This window comes from Lucilia sericata, unplaced genomic scaffold (genome assembly GCF_015586225.1).
Source record: "Lucilia sericata isolate MDLA Ls3-8-SP2 unplaced genomic scaffold, ASM1558622v1 Contig000585F_arrow, whole genome shotgun sequence".
NCBI lineage: Eukaryota > Metazoa > Arthropoda > Insecta > Diptera > Calliphoridae > Lucilia > Lucilia sericata.
Window position 1 is genome coordinate 1 of NW_023994592.1, and position 26,380 is coordinate 26,380.

The 26,380-nt window shown below is 33.5% G+C and overlaps 3 protein-coding genes and 2 pseudogenes across 3 annotated transcripts; 1 reads left to right on the top strand and 4 right to left on the bottom strand.

Annotated features, from left to right (window-relative positions):
• Positions 1–18: 18 nt before the first annotated feature.
• LOC119606435 (peritrophin-48-like) lies at positions 19–821 on the bottom strand (the record flags this gene model as incomplete). Its single annotated transcript, XM_037959949.1, has 3 exons — positions 818–821; positions 187–755; positions 19–115 (listed from the first exon to the last, which is right to left on the bottom strand). Coding segments are annotated over exons 1-3 (670 nt in total), but the record flags the coding sequence as incomplete, so codon positions are not given.
• A 3,354-nt stretch (positions 822–4,175) lies between these two features.
• Positions 4,176–10,637, bottom strand: LOC119606436 (annotated as a pseudogene).
• Positions 10,638–13,324: 2,687 nt separating this feature from the next.
• LOC119606437 (peritrophin-44-like) lies at positions 13,325–13,844 on the bottom strand. The gene is made up of 2 exons (XM_037959950.1): positions 13,771–13,844; positions 13,325–13,704 (listed from the first exon to the last, which is right to left on the bottom strand). The coding sequence occupies exons 1-2, from the start codon at positions 13,778–13,780 to the stop codon at positions 13,325–13,327; spliced, it is 390 nt and encodes a 129-aa protein (XP_037815878.1). The 5' UTR covers positions 13,781–13,844.
• A 4,620-nt stretch (positions 13,845–18,464) lies between these two features.
• LOC119606441 lies at positions 18,465–21,744 on the top strand (annotated as a pseudogene).
• A 2,889-nt stretch (positions 21,745–24,633) lies between these two features.
• On the bottom strand, positions 24,634–25,925 carry LOC119606442 (peritrophin-44-like). The gene is given in 3 exon segments (XM_037959955.1): positions 24,634–25,309; positions 25,312–25,716; positions 25,777–25,925. Coding segments are annotated over 3 exon segments (1,029 nt in total). The 5' UTR covers positions 25,784–25,925; the 3' UTR covers positions 24,634–24,692.
• Positions 25,926–26,380: the final 455 nt, after the last annotated feature.

A 26,380-nucleotide genomic window follows, 5' to 3' on the forward strand; every position in this document is an offset into this window, starting at 1 on the left:
TCTCTATACAATTTTTACCTTCTAGACCCTGTGTTACAAGGGGAAGTTTACCTCCGTTATGTTCACATAGTTGATCACTGTCCTTAAGACACATACGCTTTTGGGTGTCGTAAAGCTGTGAAAAAAAAAGAGTTTTTCATTAGATAAAATTCTCAAAAATTTGTTAAAATTACTTAAGCCCCTTACCAATCCATGTTCACATTTGCCTTTATTCATGCCTGAGCCATTACATCTATGCCAAACAGCACAGTCTTGAAAATCACCAAAGAATTGATCCTTTTGCATAATTTGACATAAATCGTTAATCTCTCCAGAGGTTTCCATATTATAGGGACATTTGCCATTGACACACGATTTAATAGTGTCATCAAAATATTGTCCTAATGCGCAAGAACCGCTGCCTATTAGCTTACCACTTGAACAATAATGCCAAAGGCTACAATCTTTAGTATCGCCTACCCATGTGTCATCTTGATTTTCACAAGGATTTTCTATGTTAACATGGCAATTGTTATTAGTTCTAGGCACACACATTTGCAAATCTTTATCAAATACATCGTCACCGGCACATTTAGATTCCGCTACTTGTTTTTGTCCCAGACAAGTATAGAAAGTTTGACATGATTCCAAACTAGGCAATTTAGTGCCCACTGGTACTAGTTGACAATATTTAGACACCTCATATTCAGCATTGATTTTTGTTATGGGCACAAATGCCCATAGTATTGGAACTAACATAAAATGTAAATTTTTAACTGCCAGGAGTTACAACGTTAGAAATCATTTATGTTTCCTAGAATTTGTTTCTTTCACTTACCCATGCTATTTGCTGTTCTAGGCTTTGACTACTATTCATATAACACTCTTTTCTTTGGACTCATATACTAAGTAAATTGCTATTTTAAATTCAAAAATATAAATAATTTAAGTAATAATAATTTATACTGTTTTCTGTTCAAAAAATTACTTACTCATGCATTTGATAGTTTTATAACCTCCTTTAAGCGCATAAATAATTTATTTTGAAAATATGTCATCGATAAAAAATACATAAATAAAATTTGGTGAAGATAACAGAACTAGAACAGAACTAGAACCGAACTAGAACAGAACTAGAAAAGAACTAGAACAGAACTAGAACTGAACTAGAACCGAACTAGAAAAGAACTAGAAAAGAACTAGAACAGAACTAGAACAGAACTAGAACAGAACTAGAACAGAACTAGAACAGAACTAGAATAGAACTAGAACAGAACTAGAACAGAACTAGAACAGAACTAGAACAGAACTAGAACAGAACTAGAACAGAACTAGAACAGAACTAGAACAGAACTAGAACAGAACTAGAACAGAACTAGAACAGAACTAGAACAGAACTAGAACAGAACTAGAACAGAACTAGAAAAGAACTAGAACAGAACTAGAACAGAACCAGAACAGAACTAGAACAGAACTAGAACAGAACTAGAACAGAACTAGAACTTAACTAGAACTGAACTAGAACTGAACTAGAACTGAACTAGAACTGAACTAGAACAGAACTAGAACAGAACTAGAACAGAACTAGTACAGAACTAGAACAGAACTAGAACAGAACTAGAACAGAACTAGAACAGAACTAGAACAGAACAGAACAGAACTAGAACAGAACTAGAACAGAACTAGAACAGAACTAGAACAGAACTAGAACAGAACTAGAACAGAACTAGAACAGAACTAGAACAGAACTAGAACAGAACTAGAACAGAACTAGAACAGAACTAGAACAGAACCAGAACAGAACTAGAACAGAGCTAGAACAGAAGTAGAACAGAACACAGAACTAGAACAGAACTAGAACAGAACAGAACTAGAACTAGAACTAGAACTAGAACTAGAACTAGAACTAGAACTAGAACAGAACAGAACAGAACAGAACAGAACAGAACAGAACAGAACTAGAACAGAACTAGAACAGAACTAGAACAGAACTAGAACAGAACTAGAACAGAACTAGAACAGAACTAGAACAGAACTAGAACAGAACTAGAACAGAACCAGAACAGAACTAGAACAGAACTTGAACAGAACTTGAACAGAACTAGAACAGAACTAGAACAGAACTAGAACAGAACTAGAACAGAACTAGAACAGAACTAGAACAGAACTAGAACAGAACTAGAACAGAACTAGAACAGAACTAGAACAGAACTAGAACAGAACTAGAACAGAACTAGAACAGAACTAGAACAGAACTAGAACAGAACTAGAACAGAACTAGAACAGAACTAGAACAGAACTAGAACAGAACTAGAACAGAACTAGATCAGAACTAGAACAGAACTAGAACAGAACTAGAACAGAACTAGAACAGAACTAGAACAGAACTAGAACAGAACTAGAACAGAACAGAACTAGAACAGAACTAGAACAGAACTAGAACAGAACTAGAACAGAACTAGAACAGAACTAGAACAGAACTAGAACAGAACTAGAATAGAACTGGAATAGAACTAGAATAGAACTAGAACAGAACTAGAACAGAACTAGAACAGAACTAGAAAAGAACTAGAAAAGAACTAGAACAGAACTTGAACAGAACTAGAACAGAACTAGAACAGAACTAGAATAGAACTATAAAAGAACTAGAATAGAACTAGAACAGAACTTGAACAGAACTTGAACAGAACTAGAACAGAACTAGAACAGAAATAGAACAGAACTTGAAAAGAACGAGAACGGAACTAGAACAAAACTAGAGTAGAACTATAATAGAACTATTACAGAACTAGAATATAACTATAACAGAACTATAACAGAACAAGATCTGAATTTTTAGTAAATTTTGAATAATATCCTTAAAAAAGTTCTTTAAAATTTTCTGACCGCGTGATGATAAATTTGAAATTTGAATCCCAGACACAAACTTTTAAAATTAGTAAAGTCACTTTAAACAGTCATTTTAAGTTAACAGAATTGATGTTAAAGCTTTAAAAAATCCGTAAACTTAGGAAATTTTAAATTGAAATAATTGTGATATGTTAAATACTTAACAGAACTTCTGTTAAAACCAGAACAAAATGATCAACATTAAATAAATGATTTAAGTTCTTTTTCCACTTAAAATTGATAGTGGGTTGAGAAAAAATATTGGATATCTTCTTGGACGGATTCGAGGAAAAACCTAATGGTTAAACGTGTCAACAGTAGGCCTTTTAAGTGACTTTTGTATTTTTTTTTCAATTCACTAAAAAGGATTTAAGTCCCTTTTCCACTTAAAATTAAGATAATATTGGTAATCACTCCTAGCCGAATTTGAAAGGCCCACTGTTAACACTTTTTAAAATAAGGTATTCCTTTGAGTCCGGCTAGGAATGATATACAATTTTTTCCGCCCGCTCCCAATTTGTAGTTTAAAAAGGACTTAAATACTATTTTTGAGAAAATTAAAAAAAAATAACAAAAAGGACATACAAGTCTCAATGTTAACACTTTTGACCATTAACTGTTCTTTCGCATCCTTTCAAAAAGGACTGTTTAGTAAATTTTTTTTTTTAAATAACAAAAATTATTAAAAGGCCCACTGTTAACACTTTTATCATTAAGTTTTCCTTCGGATCCGGCTAGAAATGATATCCAATATTTTTTTTTCCCACTAACTAGCAATTATTAGTGGTAATAGTACAGGGAATACTATTTTTTTAAACTTTTTAACCAAAGTACTGTTAAGTTTTAACATAACTCTGTTAATATAATTTATGTGAAAATAACATTAACATAATATTATTTACATTTAATGCCAGTTCTGTAAATTACAGAACAGAATTCTGTTAGGTTAACATAAAAGTTTTATGTCTAGGATTAACAGAGCTCTGTTAACCTAACATAATCCTAGATTTTTATCTAGGATTTTAATTTCAATTTTATCTTCACGCCTATATATATATAGTAGTAAGAACTTTAGCTGATGTAGCATTCAGTGATTCAGTTTGAAGTGATGAAAAGTGATTTAAAAACTTTTGGATTAAAAATAATTAAATTTTTAAAATAACATTTTATTTATTTATTTTAGAATTTTGTCCAATCTCTTATAGATTGATTAATATTGAAATATTTTATAGGTTGAAGACGAAATTGTATTTTTTGTTTTTTTTTTTTGGTTTTTGAAAAAGTATTGTTTATTGAAACTTATTATATTAAGCTGGTGCCTGTAGCGTGCAAACACGATTTTCATCACATTTATAATTTTTCACAAGCTCCATTTTTTCATTACCCTGAATGCAATATTGAACTGCTTCATCGAAGTAATATCCATTAGAACAATTACCATCACCATTACTTAGTTTTTGCCCATTTTCTGCAAGTACTGAATTTTGAACAATCAGAACTGTCGGCATTTACCCAATATGTAGTACTGCCGGTAGTAAATTCACAACGATTACAACCGGGTAGGCACGAGCTTTCGAACGACTTAAGCACTTCGTTGCTTAAAACATCAAAATATTCACCATAACCGCAATTATCTTCTATCCAATTATAAGTTGGTGATGTCGGGGGATCCGAGGTAGTCGTTTCTTCTGTGCATACATAATAAACCGAACACTTTAGTTGATCGCCCACTTTATTATTTTTTATTTTGTGTACATAATGATGGATTAGGTGCACCACTGACTGCACTTATACCACCGGTTCTATCACACATTGTGCCATCATTTTTCAAACACATGCCTTTTTTCGTATCGTAAACCTGCCAGAAAAAATATTTACCATAAAGTTTAAATGTTTTTTTTAGAAGTCTAAGTTTTAATCATAATTATTAGCTGGATTTCTGTATACTTACCAAGTTGTCTAGACATTTGCCATTTTGCGGCTTTCCATTATTACACCCTGTGCCAAGCGTTGCAGTTTTCGAAATCACCAAAGAATTGATCATTTTGCATAATATCACATAGGTTTAGAACAGGTGTAAAAACCACTATTGCTATTGCCATCTGGACAATCGCCATTAATGCAAGTACTGTTAGAGGCGTAAAATATTTGTCCTAGTTGACAGGTACCATTTGCCTGCTATTTTGCCATTTAAACAATAGTGCCATTCATTTGCAAGCTTTAGTACTGGGAGCAAATGTGTCATCCTTATTTTCGCATGGATTATCCAAACTTAAAAAGCAGTTACCCTGTGTCCTCTGGTACACAGCCTTGTGTATCTTTATCGAAGACAGTATTAGCGTCGCATTTGCCTGGTATTGGCTGGTTATTAAGGCCACATATGTAATAATCTTGACAGGATTCCATGCTGGGCATTTTCGTACCGGTCTTCAACAAGTTGACAATATTTGGCCACATCGTATTCAGCATAGACAGTTGCTATTAGCATAATGGCAACACTTGCCAATAAAGTTTTAGCTGTAATTACAAAAAAAACAAAAATAATAACAAAATACACACACATTTTCAGAAAAACAAATTCCATTTAAAAGCTATTTTGTATTTTTTTTAACACTCACTTATCATTTTTAAGAATTATTTAAATTTTTTCTTAACTAATGTTTCCGTTTGATTTTGAAAGTTACTTTTAACACTAACTCTATTTGCTAAAGGTTGTTGTCTTTTTATAGGCAATATTTCAACTGATTGATACAAATGTACATAAATACAGCAAAATATATATCTATATATTTTTTGGACAAAAATTTTAATTAATAATAACAAATAACTTATATATTATAGATAAGATGAAAAAATGGTCTACTATAATTCCAAAAAAGCCTAATAATTTAGACACCAGATAGCCAGCAGAGAACTACATATATAATATATATATATATAATATATATATATAGATATATATTATATATATATATATATATATATCTACCCTGCAAGGTTAGAATACTAGAACAGAATTATAAGCTCGCGATCGCTATACAAATTCAAAATCACGAGTTTTATTTTTTAACAACACGCGAGCCAAATTTTAATTTGAGACTTTTTTTGTATTCGCTTCATAAGTGATATTTACATGTTTTTATATTTTTAACTCGCTTGCAATCGATCGAAGTTTTTGCAACAAAATTACTTAAGAAAAACGTTTTCGTTGTTAGAACACTACTGGCTACCACATCGTGATAGTGCCTTACTTTTGTTTATAACCCTAATGTACATATGTACATATATTCAATTTGAAATTTATTTAGTTATATCTTATGTATATATAATTTAATTATGTCTTATAAATTTAATTTATTTAAATTTCAAAATTATGAGAGCGAGTTCTATTTAACAGCTCTTAAATTTTCAACACTTATCGCGATTTATTAGCGGGAATATGAAATATTTAGATCGCTTGAATTAAAATCGCGAGCGAATTAAATCCGTTCGCTATTCGCTGATTAAAATAGAACTAAAAATAGAAGCTAATTAGAACACATGTAGAACAGAACTAGAACTGAAGTGAACTGAAGCAGAACAGAACTAGAAGAGAAAGTAGAACAGAACTAGAAGAGAAGTAGAATAGAACTAGAACAGAACTCGAACAGAACTAGAATAGAACTAGAACAGAACTAGAACAGAACTAGAACAGAACTAGAACAGAACTAGAACAGAACTAGAACAGAACTAGAACAGAACTAGAACAGAACTAGAACAGAACTAGAACAGAACTAGAACAGAACTAGAACAGAACTAGAACAGAACTAGAACAGAACTAGAACAGAACTAGAACAGAACTAGAACAGAACTAGAACAGAACTAGAACAGAACTAGAACAGAACTAGAACAGAACTAGAACAGAACTAGAACAGAACTAGAACAGAACTAGAACAGAACTAGAACAGAACTAGAACAGAACTAGAACAGAACTAGAACAGAACTAGAACAGAACTAGAACAGAACTAGAACAGAACTAGAACAGAACTAGAAAAGAACTAGAACAGAACTAGAACAGAACTAGAACAGAACTAGAACAGAGAACAGAACTAGAACAGAACTAGAACAGAACTAGAACAGAACTAGAACAGAACTAGAACAGAGCTAGAACAGAACTAGAACAGAACTAGAACAGAACTAGAACAGAACTAGAACAGAACTAGAACAGAACTAGAACAGAACTAGAACAGAACTAGAACAGAACTAGAACAGAACTAGAACAGAACTAGAACAGAACTGGAACAGAACTAGAACAGAACTAGAACAGAACTAAAACAGAACTAGAACAGAACTAGAACAGAACTAGAACAGAACTAGAACAGAACTAGAACAGAACTAGAACAGAACTAGAACAGAACTAGAACAGAACTAGAACAGAACTAGAACAGAACTGGAACAGAACTAGAACAGAACTAGAACAGAACTAGAATAGAACTAGAACAGAACTAGAACAGAACTAGAACAGAACTAGAACAGAACTAGAACAGAACTAGAACAGAACTAGAACAGAACTAGAACAGAACTAAAACAGAACTAGAACAGAACTAGAACAGAACTAGAACAGAACTAGAACAGAATTAGAACAGAACTAGAACAGAACTAGAACAGAACTAGAACAGAATTAGAACAGAACTAGAACAGAACTAGAACAGAACTAGAACAGAACTAGAACAGAACTAGAACAGAACTAGAACAGAACAGAACTAGAACAGAACTAGAACAGAACTAGAACAGAACTAGAACAGAACTAGAACAGAACTAGAACAGAACTAGAACAGAACTAGATCAAAACTAGAACAGAACTAAAACAGAACTAGAACAGAACTAGAACAGAACTAGATCAAAACTAGAACAGTACTAACATAATTAAAACAGTACTAGAACATTACTAGAACTTTGTGTAAATAACTTTTATGTAAACATAAATACATCAATTAAATTTTTTTTAAATTGGCCCATATTTGACCCTGTCGATCATGACCGTCTATACTTTCTTATTTGCTTAAATATACATATGGTTTTTATATGTTTATGGCTATGTAACTAACACTATTCCTGTGATAATTCTTAGAAATTTAAAATTATCATTAAAATTTGTTTTGTCATTTTTGTTAATATAATTTTTTTAATTATTTTACTAAGATTATCGTAGTAGCACTAGTGATAAGCTAACTGCTAAGGCCATTTCTTATATCCAAAATTATACCAAAGTAAATATTTTATATTTATACCCTACACACACTTTAGTGGGGAGGGTATATTATAGTATACCAATCGGCTTAGAATCATTTCTGAGTCCGATTAGCTATGTCCGTCCGTCGTCCGTCCGTCCATGTAAACCTTGTAATCAAACTACAGGTCGTAATTTTGAAGATAATTCAATGAAATTTGGTACATGATCTTCTATTGTCCCAGGGACGAAGCCTATTGGTTAAAATCGGTCCATTATTTCACCTAGCCCCCATACAACTGAACCTCCGAATGGGGCTTGTAAACCTTGTAATCAAACTACAGGTCGCAATTTGATGATAATTCAATGAATTTGACACATGATCTTCTATGGTACCGGAAATAAAGCTATTGAAAGTGGTTAACATCGGTCCATTATTTCACCTAGCCCCCATACAACTGAACCTCCGAATGGGGCTTGTAAACCTTGTAATCAAACTACAGGTCGCAATTTTGATGATAATTCAATGAAATTTGACACATGATCTTCTATGGTACCGGAAATAAAGCTATTGAAAGTGGTTAACATCGGTCCATTATTTCACCTAGCCCCCATACAACTGAACCCCCGAATAGGGCTTGTAAACCTTGTAATCAAACTACAGGTCGCAATTTTGATGATAATTCAATGAAATTTGACACATGATCTTCTATGGTACTGGAGCAAAGCTTATTGAAAATGGGTTAATATCGGTCCATTATTTCACCTAGCCCCCATACAACTGAACCTCCGAATGGGGCTTGTAAACCTTGTAATCAAACTACAGGTCGCAATTTTGATGATAATTCAATGAAATTTGACACATGATCTTCTATGGTACCGGAATAAAGCTATTGAAAGTGGTTAACATCGGTCCATTATTTCACCTAGCCCCCATACAACTGAACCCCGAATAGGGCTTGTAAACCTTGTAATCAAACTACAGGTCGCAATTTTGATGATAATTCAATGAAATTTGACACATGATCTTCTATGGTACGGAGGCAAAGCTTATTGAAAATGGTTAATATCGGTCCATTATTTCATCTAGCCCCCATACAACTGAACCCCCGAATAGGGCTTGTAAACCTTGTAATCAAACTACAGGTCGCAATTTTGATGATAATTCAATGAAATTTGACACATGATCTTCTATGGTACCGGAAATAAGCTATTGAAAGTGGTTAAATCGGTCCATTATTTCACCTAGCCCCCATACAACTGAACCCCGAATAGGGCTTGTAAACCTTGTAATCAAACTACAGGTCGCAATTTTGATGATAATTCAATGAAATTTGACACATGATCTTCTATGGTACTGGAGCAAAGCTTATTGAAAATGGTTAATATCGGTCCATTATTTCACCTAGCCCCCATACAACTGAACCCCCGAATAGGGCTTGTAAACCTTGTAATCAAACTACAGGTCGCAATTTTGATGATAATTCAATGAAATTTGACACATGATCTTCTATGGTACTGGAGGCAAAGCTTATTGAAAATGGTTAATATCGGTCCATTATTTCACCTAGCCTCCAACCCGACGAATAGAACTTTTAAATTCATATTATGTTTAATATACTCGTATCTCAACAAAAAGCTGCAAAACCAAGTGCTATACTAGCCTTGATGACTCTCATGAATTTTATAATAATAGAGTCTCTTTTGACCATAGCACCTATACAAAGCCCCCTTCAAAATTTGACTTAAATGTTCACAATTTTACTCAACAATAAATGGCTTAAATATATCGGAGGCAAGGTACAATTCAACTACAATGCTTTATTATGAAAATAAAATCACATTTTATTTTTGTAACCGGTGTAAGGGGTATTATATAGTCGGCCTTGTTTTGATTTGTGATTTAATGCGTAAATTGGTCGATTTAAAAACAATTGGGAGGTGGGGGGTTGGAAGGTTATAAATTATCAAGAAAGTAAAGTGTTAAATATTTTCATCTAAAACTACAACATATGTATGTACATATGTACATATATGTAAGTATATATGTATGGGCTTGTCTAAAAATTATTGTCTTCCAAAAAAAAAAAAAAAAAATCCCCAATTTATATAGAAATTTCGTTAATGAAATCTTCGATAACAAAATTTCGGTAAATGTGTGGAAAACAATTAAAGTTATTAGAAGATTTAAATGATAAGATTTCAGTAATACGAGACTTACTTAAAAGACACAAGTACTTTAAACTAAGAACATCTATGTATTATTAATAGTTTTAATTATAAAAATTTTCAAGGTTTTATTAATTTCAAATAAATTTTCAATAAAATACTGAATAGTAGTATATTTAACATTAAAACCCTACACAACACTATATATATTAAATAAGTTTCAAATTAGTTTTTAATATATTTTTAAACTTTCACTAATACTTATTTACTTTATTTCCGACTTAAAACTTTTATTTTTAGAACTTACCACACATTTCGTTTAATGTCACTAGGTTAGTTCGCTTAAATCTTAAAAAAACAACTTTTTCGATTCCGTGTTAAAATTACTACTGAACTTATTTGAAAAAAGTTTCTAGGTTTTTATAACAAATCCATGCATTGACAACTAATCGAATTATCTGTAAATCTGATATTTCATATTTACTATCTGACAGTTTTGATTTTGATGGATCTGTTTTTCCATTGACCACCTATATTATTCATACATAGTTGGTCTGTTGAAACATACTTCTATATATACATACATATAAAATATTTGCGTTAATTTAACTTATTGCATTCTTGGTACTTTTTGTTTAATTTCAGGTACTAATGGGGTGGTAAAAAGTAACTCCGCATAAGGACCAGGTAAAGTTAGGTAATTACTTTGACTATGTTTTAAAGTTTAAAAATAATATTATTGATAAATGTCAAAAAACTTCTTAAAACTTCTTAATAACTAGAACGGAACTAGAACTAAAACAGAACTAGAACAGAATTAGAACAGAACTAGAACAAAACTAGAACAGAACTAGAACAGAACTAGAACAGAACTAGAACAGAACTAGAACAGAACTAGAACAGAACTAGAACAGAACTAGAACAGAACTAGAACAGAACTAGAACAGAACTAGAACAGAACTAGAACAGAACAGAACTAGAAGAACTAGAACAGAACAGAACTAGAACAGAACTAGAACAGAACTAGAACAGAACTAGAACAGAACTAGAACAGAACTAGAACAGAACTAGAACAGAACTAGAACAGAACTAGAACAGAACTAGAACAGCAGAACTAGAACAGAACTAGAACAGAACTAGAACAGAACAGAACTAGAACAGAACAGAACTAGAACAGAACTAGAACAGAACTAGAACAGAACTAGAACAGAACTAGAACAGAACTAGAACAGAACTAGAACAGAACTAGAACAGAACTAGAACAGAACTAGAACATAACTAGAACAGAACTAGAACAGAACTAGAACAGAACTAGAACATAACTAGAACATAACTAGAACAGAACTAGAACAGAACTAGAACAGAACTAGAACAGAACTAGAACAGAACTAGAACAGAACTAGAACAGAACTAGAACAGAACTAGAACAGAACTAGAACAGAACTAAACAGAACTAGAACAGAACTAGAACAGAACTAGAACAGAACTAGAACAGAACTAGAACAGAACTAGAACAGAACTAAACAGAACTAGAACAGAACTAGAACAGAACTAGAACAGAACTAGAACAGAACTAGAACAGAACTAGAACAGAACTAGAACAGAACTAGAACAGAACTAGAACAGAACTAGAAAACAGAACTAGAACAGAACTAGAACAGAACTAGAACAGAACTAGAACAGAACTAGAACAGAACTAGAACACAGAACTAGAACAGAACTAGAACAGAACTAGAACAGAACTAGAACAGAACTAGAACAGAACTAGAACAGAACTAGAACAGAACTAGAACTAGAACAGAACTAGAACAGAACTAGAACAGAACTAGAACAGAACTAGAACAGAACTAGAACAGAACTAGAACAGAACTAGAACAGAACTAGAACAGAACTAGAACAGAACAGAACTAGAACAGAACTAGAACAGAACTAGAACAGAACTAGAACAGAACTAGAACAGAACTAGAACAGAACTAGAACAGAACTAGAACAGAACTAGAACAGAACTAGAACAGAACTAGAACAGAACTAGAACAGAACTAGAACAGAACAGAACTAGAACAGAACAGAACTAGAACAGAACTAGAACAGAACTAGAACAGACAAACAAACAGAACTAGAACAGAACTAGAACAGAACTAGAACAGAACTAGAACAGAACTAGAACAGAACTAGAACAGAACTAGAACAGAACTAGAACAGAACTAGAACAGAACTAGAACAGAACTAGAACAAAACTAGACAAATAGAACACTAGACGAACTAGACTAGAACAGAACTAGACAGAAACTAGAACAGAACTAGAACCAAACTAGGAGACAGAAACTAGAATAGAAACGAAACTTAAACAAAATTTCATTGAAATTTATGAAAATATTATTAATTTATTACAAAAATAAAATACAACAAGAACAACATATTATAATATAAAATTTAAGCTGCACAAGCTGCATAGCTTACAACTTGGGGTGTGCAACCTTGGGTATGCTCATCAAAATAATGATCTTTGGGACAGGAATTTCGCAAACCAGCCACACCATTTTGACACAAGACGATCGAACTGCAATCTCCGGCAATATTGACATATTTATTGCCCATGACCCTCACAACGATCTAGAGAACATTTCACATTTAAACGATTGCGACACGAAAGTGTATTCGAATCGAAGAAGGTACCCGCTGCACAAGTGAAATGTTCTGGTTTACGATCGTGAGTATCATTGGACATTTGGCGGCAGAAATAATAACCACTGCAGGAATGATCATCGGTACAGGACCCACACGATCCACACATACCTTAAGTTTCTGGTTCGGGTTTTTGGGCTGTAGGCAAACAGACAGCTTCTTCCAGAAGGCACACAATTACCTTCTACATAATCCCAGGCAAAATTTTTATTACAGGAATGGGAGGATAGGACACCCTTTTGACATTGACTGTATTAGAGCAATCTCTTGATGGGCAAAGAACATATTGTCGGGCAGAGACAAGCACGAGAGGATTGCTGCCATGTTTTTGTTATGGCTAGGGGCACTTATATTGATGTTGATAAACACAGGCCTTGTTATCGGGATCAAATACTAAATTGTTGGGGCAAACTGATTTTCATTTCTACCACCATTTTGGCAATAGATGTAACCACTGCAATTGTTCTCATCTACCAAGAATGAGCCTTCAGTTGCCGGAGAACAACGATTTTTGAAGCTAATTTCAAAGGGGCACTGAACATTCTCCTTATAGTCACATTTGCCCGTATTTTTGTTAAAGTACAGGCCAACTACACAAGAACCCGTTTCCATGTCTGATGCTTCTATAGTACTGGGGCATTTTAACCATTCTGTACAACTATGGGGTTGTAGAATAGTGGTATTGGGTGCCAAGGAACACAACAGATCTATGCTAATAGACTGGGCTGCCAGAAGGCTAAACAATGAGCCCGCCATGAGGAAAAGAAAGTAGACTGAAAAGAGGAGAGGGGAAATTATAGTTAGACATTTAATTTTCCAAAAGAAAAGTTCTCTCTTACCTTTAAACATTTCGTATTTAATCGTGGGAAACTCGTGTTACTGTTTAAAGACTTTCAATACTGATGCTACGTTTTGCAGATATTTTATCTTTAAATAAGAAAAAATATTGAGACAAATTATTCATATTTTTCTACTTATCATTTTTCATTAAAATTTTGTTGTAGTTACATTTTATAGATAAAAACAATTATTATGCTTTTTGTAATATTTTCGTTTGTTTGAAGCTTTCCGGTAACCTTTAAAATCTGGCCAGACTTTTAAGTGCCAAAAAGTACCAAAGTGTTTTTAAACAAAAAAAAAAAGTACCCTTTTAATTAAATTTTGTTTTAATAAATCATTTTTTCTAAGAAATTTCTATTTAATCTTCTATTTTTTACGTATTTCGACGTATAAATTTGTTAGTTATTTGCCAAGTCTTAGAACTCATGTTCCCGACAACTAGCACATGCCCAAAATATCAATACTATTTTGTTTACTTATTTGCCCAAATACTAGTACTTTAGATAATATTTATTTTTTAATTCATACAAAAATTTTCTGACTATTTATCTTCTAACCAAACCTTATCTTTTTCTTACCGTCTAAACTTGAGAACATTATCAATTTTTAAAAATATATGTATTTATGTAAATATGTCTGTATATGTATATCACTGGACTGACTAATACAAAAAAAACCCCTTTGAAAAATATTGGCCGTTATAGCCCGTTCTCTACTTGCTATCGAATTATGCTTACCTTTTAATTTGCTCCAAAGAAAACTAGATCATAAAATTCTATAAATTTCGTTTAATAATTTGCACTTAATAAATAATTAAAAATAAATTATTAAATCAGTAAGTGCCAGCATATCGTATAATTATTAAAAAATAACTGCTTATTGTAAGAGCACAATAATTTGATGGACGTTATAGTTCAAAAAATTTGGGGTATGCGAGCTAAACACGAGATTTGTGGGCAGTGTTATCATGACAATTTATGATTTAAAATTTTATAACATTATTTATCGTTTTATACATATTTCCTATAAAATTTTAATTGTAAAAATTTGACTTTTTGCAACTTTAAATAACAATGCCCATTTGGAAATTTACGGGATCTGGACAATAAAATGCATGAAACAGACTGCTTAATTCCTAAATCGGTTCTAGTTCGGTTTAGTTCAGTTTTATTTCAGCTTCTGTTCTAGTTTGTTCTAGTTCTGTTCTAGCGTTCTGTTCTAGTTCTGTTCTAGTTCTGTTCAAGTTCTGTTCTAGTTCTGTTCTAGTTCTGTTCTAGTTCGTTCTAGTTCTGGTTCTAGTTCTGTTCTAGTTCTGTTCTGTTTTCTAGTTCTGTCTAGTTCTGTTCTAGTTCTGTTCTAGTTAGGTTCTAGTTCTGTTCTAGTTCTGTTCTAGTTCTGTTCTAGTTCTGTCTAGTTCTGTTCTAGTTCTGTTCTAGTTCCTGTTCTAGTTCTGTTCTAGTTCTGTTCTAGTTCTGTTCTAGTTCTGTTCTAGTTCTGTTCTAGTTCTGTTTCTAGTTTTCTGTTCTAGTTCTGTTCTAGTTCTGTTTCTAGTTCTGTTCTAGTTCTGTTCTAGTTCTGTTCTAGTTCTGTTCTAGTCTGTTCGAGTTCTGTTCTAGTTCTGTTCTAGTTCTGTTCTAGTTCTGTTTCTATTCTGTTCTAGTTCTGTTCTAGTTCTGTTCTAGTTCTGTTCTAGTCTGGTCTAGTTCTTTCTAGTTCTGTTCTAGTTCTGTTCTAGTTCTGTTCTAGTCTTTCTAGTTCTGTTCTAGTTCTGTTCTAGTTCTGTTCGAGTTCTGTTTCTAGTTCTGTTCTATTTCTAGGTTCGGTTCTAGTTCTGTTCTAGTTCTGTTCTAGTTCTGTTCTAGTTTCTGTTCTAGTTCTGTTCTAGTCTGTTCTAGTTCTGTTCTAGTTCTGTTCTAGTTCTGTTCTAGTTCGGTTCTAGTTCTGTCTAGTTCTGTTCTAGTTCTGGTCTAGTCATAGTTATAGTCTGTTCTAGTTTCTGTCTAGTTCTGTTCTAGTTCTGTCTAGTTCTGTTCTAGTTCTGTTCTAGTTCTGTTCTAGTTCTGTTCTAGTTCTGTTCTAGTGCTGGTTTCTAGTTCTTTTCTAGTTCTTTCTTAGTTCTTTTCTAGTTCTGTTCTAGTCTGTTCTGTTCTAGTTCTTTTCTAGTTCTGTTCTAGTCTTTCTGTTCTAGTTCTGTCCCAGTTCTGTTCCAGTTCTGTTCTAGTTCTAATTCTGTTCATATATCTATTTAATTTAACTAAATTCATTGTGTTAGTAACCTCGGTGACAGAAGAAACTGTTGAATTTAATTAATTTATGTCATTGTTTGGAAGAAACTTTATTACTCAAAGAGATAAACAATTAACATCTGGTTTCATATTAGCATTTAGATAAAACCCTCGATCTTTTTTTTATTTATCACATTTATATCTCTTCTCTTGTTATTTTATAATCTGTTATGGGTTGAGGTTTAGATATTCGCAATAAAAATTCACACACATTAATAAAATCTATGAACTTTCGTCTTATCGCCAAGAGAAAAACAGATCATAAAGTTCTAAGTACTTTGACGATTTCTACAATTAAAGAATCATTAAAAATAAATTATTAAATCAGGAAAATACTTCGATAGGGGTTCAGTAATTATTAAAATAGATGATTATTATAAAATCAAATTGTATGGAAATAACTACGTAAGAAAAGTTTTTAAGGAGGCTAATAAATAACACAGATAGGGGAGCTGAGGTAGAGGCGTCAGTCAATTATAGTCAAGTTAGCAGGTATTATCAGTGTCAAATAAGTGTTAAATTTCTAATTTTTTAACTGATAAAGGTGTTTTTAAACATTCTCTAAAGAATTTTAAATGGACAAAATATATTTGCAAAATTGTTTAACTAAATATTATCTTGAATAAAATGTGAGTTTGTAACGACTTGGGAAATACATACATACATACAATTATTACTGACAAAGAGCTTTAAGTTAGTTCAGCTAAATTTTAGGTCTTTTCTAAATCAGCTCTGTTTTAGGTGCAGGTTCTCTTACAGCTCAATTGCATCCAGTTCTAGTTCTAGTTCAGTTCTAGTTCAGTTATAGTTCAGTTCTAGTTCAGTTCTAGTTCAGTTCTAGTTTCAGTTCTAGTTCAGTTTCTAGTTCAGTTGTTAGTTCAGTTCTAGTCAGTTCTAGTTCAGTTCTAGTATCAGTTCTAGTTTCTAGTTCAGTTCTAGTTCAGTTCTAGTTCAGTTCTAGTTCAGTTCTAGTTCAGTTCTCAGTTCTAGTCAGTTCTAGTTCAGTTCTAGTTCAGTTCTAGTTCAGTTCTAGTTCAGTTCTAGTTCAGTTCTAGTTCAGTTCTAGTTCTAGTTCAGTTCTAGTTCAGTTCTAGTTCAGTTCTAGTTCAGTTCTAGTTCAGTTCTAGTTCAGTTCTAGTTCAGTTCTAGTTCAGTTCTAGTTCAGTTCTAGTTCAGTTCTAGTTCAGTTCTAGTTCAGTTCTAGTTCAGTTCTAGTTCAGTTCTAGTTCAGTTCTAGTTCAGTTCTAGTTCAGTTCTAGTTCAGTTCTAGTTCAGTTCTAGTTCAGTTCTAGTTCAGTTCTAGTTCAGTTCTAGTTCAGTTCTGTTCAGTTCTAGTTCAGTTCTAGTTCAGTTCTAGTTCAGTTCTAGTTCAGTTCTAGTTCAGTTCTAGTTCAGTTCTAGTTCAGTTCTAGTTCAGTTCTAGTTCAGTTCTAGTTCAGTTCTAGTTCAGTTCTAGTTCAGTTCTAGTCAGTTCTAGTTCTAGTTCAGTTCTAGTTCAGTTCTAGTTCTAGTCAGTTCTAGTTCAGTTCTAGTTCAGTTCTAGTTCAGTTCTAGTTCAGTTCTAGTTCAGTTCTAGTTCAGTTCTAGTTCAGTTCTAGTTCAGTTCTAGTTCAGTTCTAGTTCAGTTCTAGTTCAGTTCTAGTTCAGTTCTAGTTCAGTTCTAGTTCAGTTCTAGTTCAGTTCTAGTTCAGTTCTAGTTCAGTTCTAGTTCAGTTCTAGTTCAGTCTAGTTCAGTTCTAGTTCAGTTCTAGTTCAGTTCTAGTTCAGTTCTAGTTCAGTTCTAGTTCAGTTCTAGTTCAGTTCTAGTTCAGTTCTAGTTCAGTTCTAGTTCAGTTCTAGTTCAGTTCTAGTTCAGTCTAGTTCAGTTCTAGTTCAGTTCTAGTTCAGTTCTAGTTCAGTTCTAGTTCAGTTCTAGTTCAGTTCTAGTTCCGTCAGTTCTAGTTCCGTTCAGTTCTAGTTCCGTTCAGTTCTAGTTCATTTAGTTCCGTTCAGTTCTAGTTCCGTTCAGTTCTAGTTCCTCGTTCAGTTCTAGTTCAGTTCTAGTTCAGTTCTTGTTCAGTTCTAGTTCAGTTCTGGATTTCGGTTCGGGGTTTAATCTGCATATGTATGTAAAGAAAAATTTTGATTTCGGTATTTCTCTGCTTTCACAAACACGCCATCCAGTTGTCAACTACCAACGGTAGTTCAACATGTATTAAAAACATAATTAATCGTTTGTTATTTAAAGTTTAATTGCAGCATTGCCTAAAATATAATTTATAATAATTATTGTATTATACTTTTGTTCTTGTAGTTCTTTTTTTAATCAAGAAGTGAGATTTTATTGTACTATTTTAAATGGGGGACGGAAAGTTTTGTGTTTAAATTTATACAAATTATAATTTCTTTATTTATAAGGCCGGTCTGAAAGCTATAAAGACATTAGTCGTTTAGTTAAGCAATACAAGTGCTCATGTAAAAGTAACCAAAGAATTTAAATTTAAGACATTAAAATAAAATTCAAAGAAAATATAGAACAATTCAAAATAAAATAGTTAAAAAGCTACCAAAAGGACTTACACATCGAAATATCAAAAAAAAAAAAAAAAACATTAATAAAATTTACAAAAAATTATAAACTTAGAAAAAATGTGTAAGTGTTGAATAAAAATCGGAGTTACATTTCAACATCAAACGTTTTTCATTCAAGTGATAATTTAAAAAATAATCGTTAAAAAATCTTATCGTTCTAAACAAGCTTCAATGTCATTGAATACTATCACAGAAGTTCACAAGTTTTGTTTTAATTGCCCAAAATAATTGAAATTTTGACAGTCTTCTAATGATAATGCAATTTTTTGGCATTTTTTGGCGACAGCAGACAATCAATTGGATTAATCTATTTCAGTACTCGTTTAGATCAGTTCTTGATCTGTTCTATATCTGTTCTAGTTCGGTTCTAGTTCTGTCTAGTTCTGTTCCAGTTCTGTTCTAGTTCTGTTCTAGTTCTGTTCTAGTTCTGTTCTAGTTCTGTTCTAGTTCTGTTCTAGTCTGTTCTAGTTCTGTTCTAGTTCTGTTCTAGTTTCTGTTCTAGTTCTGTTCTAGTTCTGTTCTAGTTCTGTTTAGTTCTGTTCTAGTTCTGTTTCAGTTCTGTTCTAGTTCTGTTTCTAGTTCTGTTCTAGTTCTGTTCTAGTTCTGTTTCTAGTTCTGTTCTAGTTCTGTTCTAGTTCTGTGTTCTAGTTCTGTTCTAGTCTGTCTAGTTCTGTTCTAGTTCTGTTCTAGTTCTGCTCTAGTTCTGTTCTAGTTCTGTTCTAGTTTCTGTTCTAGTTCTGTTCTAGTTCTGTTCTAGTTCTGTTCTAGTTCTGTTCTAGTTCTGTTCTAGTTCTGTTCTGTTCTAGTTCTGTTCTAGTTCTGTTTCTAGTTCTGTTCTAGTTCTGTTCTAGTTCTGTTCTAGTTCTGTTCTAGTTCTGTTCTAGTTCTGTTCTAGTTCTGTTCTAGTTCTGTCTATGTTCTAGTTCTGTTCTAGTTCTGTTCTGTTCTGTTCTGTTCTAGTTCTGTTCTAGTTCTGTTCTAGTTCTGTTCTGTTCTAGTTCTGTTCAAGTTCTGTTCTAGTTCTGTTCTAGTTCTGTTCTAGTTCTGTTCTAGTTCTGTTCTAGTTCTGTTCTAGATCTGTTCTAGTTCTGTTCTAGATCTGTTCTAGTTCTGTTCTAGTTCTGTTCTAATCTGTTCTAGCTCTGTTCTAGTTCTGTTCTAGTTCTGTTCTAGTTCTGTTCTAGTTCTGTTCTAGTTCTAGTTCTGTTCTACTTTGTTCTAGTTCTGTTCTAGTTCTGTTCTAGTTCTGTTCTAGTTTGTTCTAGTTCTGTTCTAGTTTGTCTAGTTCTGTTCTAGTTCGTTCTAGTTCTGTTCTAGTTCTGTTCTAGTTCTGTTCTAGTTATGTTCTAGTTCTGTTCTAGTTCTGTTCTAGTTCTGTTCTAGTTCTGTTCTAGTTCTGTTCTAGTTCTGTTCTAGTTCTGTTCTAGTTCTGTTCTAGTTCTGTTCTAGTTCTGTTCTAGTTGTTCTAGTTCTGTTTCTAGTTCTGTTCTAGTTCTGTTCTAGTTCTGTTCTAGTTCTGTTCTAGTTCTGTTCTAGTTCTGTTCTAGTTCTGTTCTAGTTCTGTTCTAGTTCTGTTCTAGTTCTGTTCTAGTTCTGTTCTAGTTCTGTTCTAGTTCTGTTCTAGTTCTGTTCTAGTTCTGTTCTAGTTCTGTTCTATTTCAGTACTTTTAAAATTAGACTGCTCATTCAAGAAGAATCATTAAATTCGCTGGATTAACTATGAAATTATTTATGGAGTCGCCCTTGTCATTGATAGTCTTTATAACGCCTCATTTACTTCATCCGCTTGTCATTGAATCTTATTTTGTCGCTTGTCATTGAAAATTATTTATGGAGTCGCCCTTGTCATTGATAGTCTTTATAACGCCTCATTTACTTCATCCGCTTGTCATTGAATCTTATTGGATTCTCTAAATATTTCAAGAAATTAATCAAGAACCTCTTTTTTTCCTCACAGTTAAATCTGTCTCAACAATCTGTCAAATTTCTTTCACCTTACTATTCCTTGTGGTCGCAACAGCTTACGCTGCTGCTGTAGAATTTAATCCCGACCTATTATGTACCTATATAGCCAACAATACCAAAATTAAAGATCCCTCGGCGTGTAACAAATACATAACATGTGTAAACCAAAAACCCTTTCCGGGTATCTGTGAGGGTGATCTCTTCTACGATCGCAATACAGGTAGTTGCGTACCACCCAATACTGTTAAGTGTTATTCCACTAATCCCTGTGCGGCTACACCCGGGATTGATGGGTTTTGTTTCCGATCCTTATTCCTGCAGCGGTTATTACTATTGCAAAAATGGCAAGGGCTCACATGGTGCCTGTTCCAGTGGCATGAATTTCAATCCCGACACCAAGAATTGTATTCGAAATTATACCTGCGAAGTAAAAATATTACCCGAAGACTATTGTAATATAGTACCAGATGGTGTATTCATTAAAGTACCAAATTCCTGCAATGCCTATCAAATGTGTTGGCATGGGAAGTTAATAAATGGCACCTGTCCGGAAACATTTTATTTTAATGCCTTTAAAGGTGATTGCGATTATCCCACAAATGTGGATTGTATGGAAACTACAACATTGGCGCCAAAAATACCCGAAAATCTAAAATGTACCAAGGCGGGAGTTTTCATATCAGATGGTGTTAGCTGTAATGGTTATTATTACTGTAAGGGCCACAACCGACGGCAATATAGAACTTATACATGGTGAATGTCCTTTCGAAAGATTTTTCGATCCCAGTAATGATGGCGAGTGTGTGTTGCGCACAAATATTTCTTGTCCTTACAATCGTTGCGTTTCTTTGGGCTATCACAATATACAATTGGCCAATATTAATGATGATGGTTGCAGGGGTTTTTGGTTGTGTCAAGAGGGAGAGATTATCGGTCGAACAGAGTGTCCTAGTGGCATGTATTTCGATGAACTGCAGCAATTGTGTACACATGAGGTGGTAAACTATCCAGCATGTACGAAAACAGCCACAACTCTTAGACCTTTGGCGGGGGCCACGGAAATCTTAAGTACTACAGAGTCTAGTGTATTTAACAATGCATGAGGAAGAGGAGCTGTTGCAGAGGAGGGCTTTTGCGACGATATAAGAATATTTATTTTTACTTTTTATAATAAAATTAAAACAAATCCAACTGTTTAATATTTTTATCTTAAATTAATAATCTAGATCTATTTCTAAGGCTTTGTTTTGTTCTAGTTCTGTTCTGTTCTATTCTAGTTCTGTTCTAGTTGTGTTCTAGTTGTGTTCTAGTTGTGTTCTAGTTTGTTCTAGTTGTGTTCTAGTTCTGTTCTAGTTCTGTTCTAGTTCTGTTCTAGTTCTGTTCTAGTTCTGTTCTAGTTCTGTTCTAGTTCTGTTCTAGTTCTGTTCTAGTTCTGTTCTAGTTCTGTTCTAGTTCTGTTCTAGTTCTGTTCTAGTACTGTTCTAGTTCTGTTTTAGTTCTGTTCTAGTTCTGTGAAGTTCTGTTCTAGTTCTGTTCTAGTTCTGTTGTAGTTCTGTTGTAGTTCGTTGTAGTTCTGTTCTAGTTCTGTTCTGTTCTAGTTCTGTTCTAGTTCTGTTCTAGTTCTGTTTAGTTCTGTTCTGTTCTAGTTCTGTTCTAGTTCTGTTCTAGTTCTGTTCTAGTTCTGTTCTAGTTCTGTTCTAGTTCTGTTCTAGTTCTGTTCTAGTCTGTTCTAGTTCTGTTCTAGTTCTGTTCTAGTTCTGTTCTAGTTCTGTTCTAGTTCTGTTCTAGTTCTGTTCTAGTTCTGTTCTAGTTCTGTTCTAGTTCTAGTTCTGTTCTAGTTCTGTAGTTCTGTTCTAGTTCTGTTCTAGTTCTGTTCTAGTTCTGTTCTAGTTCTGTTCTAGTTCTGTTCTAGTTCTGTTCTAGTTCTGTTCTAGTTCTGTTCTAGTGGTTCTGTTCTAGTTCTTTCTATCTAGTTCGGTTCTGTTCTAGTTCTGTTCTAGTTCTGTTCTAGTTCTGTTCTAGTTCTGTTCTAGTTCTAGTTCTGTTCTAGTTCTGTTCTAGTTCTGTTCTAGTTCTGTTCTAGTTCTGTTCTAGTTCTGTTCTAGTTCTGTTCTAGTTCTGTTCTAGTTCTGTTCTAGTTCTGTTCTAGTTGTTCTAGTTCTGTTCTAGTTCTGTTCTAGTTCTGTTCTAGTTCTGTTCTAGTTCTGTTCTAGTTCTGTTCTAGTTCTGTTCTAGTTCTGTTCTAGTTCTGTTCTAGTTCTGTTCTAGTTCTAGTTCTGTTCTAGTTCTGTTCTAGTTCTGTTCTAGTTCTGTTCTAGTTCTGTTCTAGTTCTGTTCTAGTTCTGTTCTAGTTCTGTTCTAGTTCTGTTCTAGTTCTGTTCTAGTTCTGTTCTAGTTCTGTTCTAGTTCTGTTCTAGTTCTGTTCTAGTTCTGTTCTAGTTCTGTTCTAGTTCTGTTCTAGTTCTGTTCTAGTTCTGTTCTAGTTTGTTCTGTTCTAGTTCTAGTTCTAGTTCTGTTCTAGTTCTGTTCTAGTTCTGTTCTAGTTCTGTCTAGTTCTGTTCTAGTTCTGTTCTAGTTTGTTCTAGTTCTGTTCTAGTTCTGTTCGTTCTGTTCTAGTTCTGTTCTAGTTCTGTTCTGTTTCTGTTCTAGTTCTGTTCTAGTTCGTTAGTAGTTATGTTCTGTTCTAGTTCTGTTCTAGTTCTGTTCTAGTTCTGTTCTAGTTCTGTTCTAGTTCTGTTCTAGTTCTGTTCTAGTTCTGTTCTAGTTCTGTTCTAGTTCTGTTCTAGTTCTGTTCTAGTTCTGTTCTAGTTCTGTTCTAGTTCTGTTCTAGTTCTGTTCTAGTTCTGTTCTAGTTCTGTTCTAGTTCTGTTCTAGTTCTGTTCTAGTTCTGTTCTAGTTCTGTTCTAGTTCTGTTCTAGTTCTGTTCTAGTTCTGTTCTAGTTCTGTTCTAGTTCTGTTCTAGTTCTGTTCTAGTTCTGTTCTAGTTCTGTTCTAGTTCTGTTCTAGTTCTGTTCTAGTTCTGTTCTAGTTCTGTTCTAGTTCTGTTAGTTCTGTTCTAGTTCTGTTTCAGTCTAGTTCTGTTCTAGTTCTGTTCTAGTTCTGTTCTAGTTCTGTTCTAGTTCTGTTCTAGTTCTGTTCTAGTTCTGTTCTGTTCTAGTTCTGTTCTAGTTCTGTTAGTTCTGTTGTCAGTTCTGTTCTAGTTCTGTTCTAGTTCTGTTCTAGTTCTGTTCTAGTTCTGTTCTAGTTCTGTTCTAGTTCTGTTCTAGTTCTGTTCTAGTTCTGTTCTAGTTCTGTTCTAGTTCTGTTCTAGTTCTGTTCTAGTTCTGTTCTAGTCTGTTCTAGTTCTGTTCTAGTTCTGTTCTAGTTCTGTTCTAGTTCTGTTCTAGTTCTGTTCTAGTTCTGTTCTAGTCTGTTCTAGTTCTGTTCTAGTTCTGTTCTAGTTCTGTTCTAGTTCTGTTCTAGTTCTGTTCTAGTTCTGTTGTAGTTCTGTTCTGTTCTTGTTCTAGTTCGGTTCTAGTTCTGTTAGTTCTGTTCTAGTTCTGTTCTAGTTTGTTCTAGTTCTGTTCTAGTTCTGTTCTAGTTCTGTTCTAGTTCTGTTCTAGTTCTGTTCTAGTTCTGTTCTAGTTCTGTTCTAGTTCTGTTCTAGTTCTGTTCTAGTTCTGTTTAGTTCTGTTCTAGTTCTGTTCTAGTTTCTGTTCTAGTTCTGTTCTAGTTCTGTTCTAGTTCTGTCTAGTTCTGTTCTAGTTCTGTTCTAGTTCTGTTCTAGTTCTGTTCTAGTTCTGTTCTAGTTCTGTTCTAGTTCTGTTCTAGTTCTGTTCTAGTTCTGTTCTAGTTCTGTTCTAGTTCTAGTTCTGTTCTAGTTCTGTTCTAGTTCTGTTCTAGTTCTGTTCTAGTTCTAGTTCTGTTCTAGTTCTGTTCTAGTTCTTCTAGTTCTGTTCTAGTTCTGTTCTAGTTCTGTTCTAGTTCTTTTCTAGTTCTGTGTTATTGCTTAGTAAATAGTTTTATGTTATTTTCAAAGAAACCGCGCAGTGAAATATCTGATTTTTATTTTCAATACAATATTTTTATTAGACATATCATCTTATTATTATTACATTGTCTTAAGCCATACAAGCCGCATAATTTACCACCTGAGGTGTGCAACCTTGAGTGCGTTCATCGAAGTAATAGCTATTGGGACAAGTACCATTGGTAAATGGTTCACCATTTTGACATAAAATATATTTTCTACAATCACCGGCCATATTCACGTACTTATTGCCCATACCCTCACAACGATTCAATGTACATTTCACATTCAAACGATCGCGGCAGGAATTTGTCTGCTGATCGAAGAAGGTACCAGCAGGACAATTGAAATGTTCTGGTTTACGATCGTGTGTATCGTTGGACATTTTCTTGCAGAAATAATAACCACTGCAGGAAATGCCATCGGAGATTGGACCCACGGTATTGACACAAACTTTAAGTTCTGGTTCGGGCTTCTTGGCCGAGGGTAAACAGACCACATTATCAATAGAGACGCAAGCACCCTGGATATAATCCCAAGCATGACTACTATTACAGGAGTAGGTTTGCAGCTCACCATTTTTACACAGGCTGTATTTAGTGCAATCCTGTTTATCGGCAAAGAACAAACCATCGGGCAAGGACTTGCACAAGGCATCACCTTCGACTGGGGGTTTCGATACGGGACACTTGTATTGACTCTGGTAACACAGGACTTGGTAATGGGATTGAATACTAGATTGCTAGGGCAATAGGATTTATTTTCTTCACCCTCACTACAGTAAATATAAGCATTGCATTCATCCTTAACGGCCACAAAGGAACCATCAGCTTCACCAGCGCACACATTTTTCGATCTCGATTCAAAGGGACACACAACCTTATCTTTGTATTCACATTTACCAGTATTCTTGTTAAAGTACAAACCAAATACACAGGAACCATCTTCCATATCGCTGGCACCGGGACTGCTGGGACATCTTAGCCAATCCGAGCAGCTATTAGGCTGCAAAATTAAGGCATTGGGAGCCAAAGAACATAACTCATCGACATTGATGTGTTGTTGGCCGGAAATAAAACCAAACAAGGAGATGGTTAAAATGAAAACAAATTTCGCTGAAATTATTGAAAAATTTAGATAAAAAACTCTTTACGATTTTTTTTTTCAAATATTACCTATCATTTTGATTGATGTTTGTGTAAATGTTCCTTTTTTGGCGAATATCTACTGACGGGGTTTCTGGCTCTTAAGTGTGTTATTTTCTAGGTAATTTCCACTACTGATGCTTCTGTTTGTAGATTTTCTATCTTTAAATAAGCAAAAAATTCTTGCTGTTCCATTCAATTTATTATTTTTCAATTATTTTGATTTATTTTTGAAATTTTTTGGTTTTTTATCTCTAGATATATTATAAAGATAATGTTTAAAGTTGATGTTTTCTGTAAAAGATAAATACCGTAAAATTTCATTGGAAACTTTTTTTCTTCTCCATTGATTGCGGTGTTGCGATATGACCTCGTACAAGGTTTTAGTTACTGATATTGAACTTTTTGTTATAAAAATCATTAAATTTAATAAAAAGAAGGAATTTTAAGAAAATTTTGCTAAAAATCTTTTATGTCAAAAACTAGAGCTAAGAGTTAAGAACATATTTTGGAAGTAAAATGTAAACATTTCTTTAAATAAATAAAAAAAATTATTTATTAATTTTGTTAAAAGGTAGTAGAAATACTACTTTTTTAAAACATGACAAAATTGCTAAAATTTCCCATCGATTTA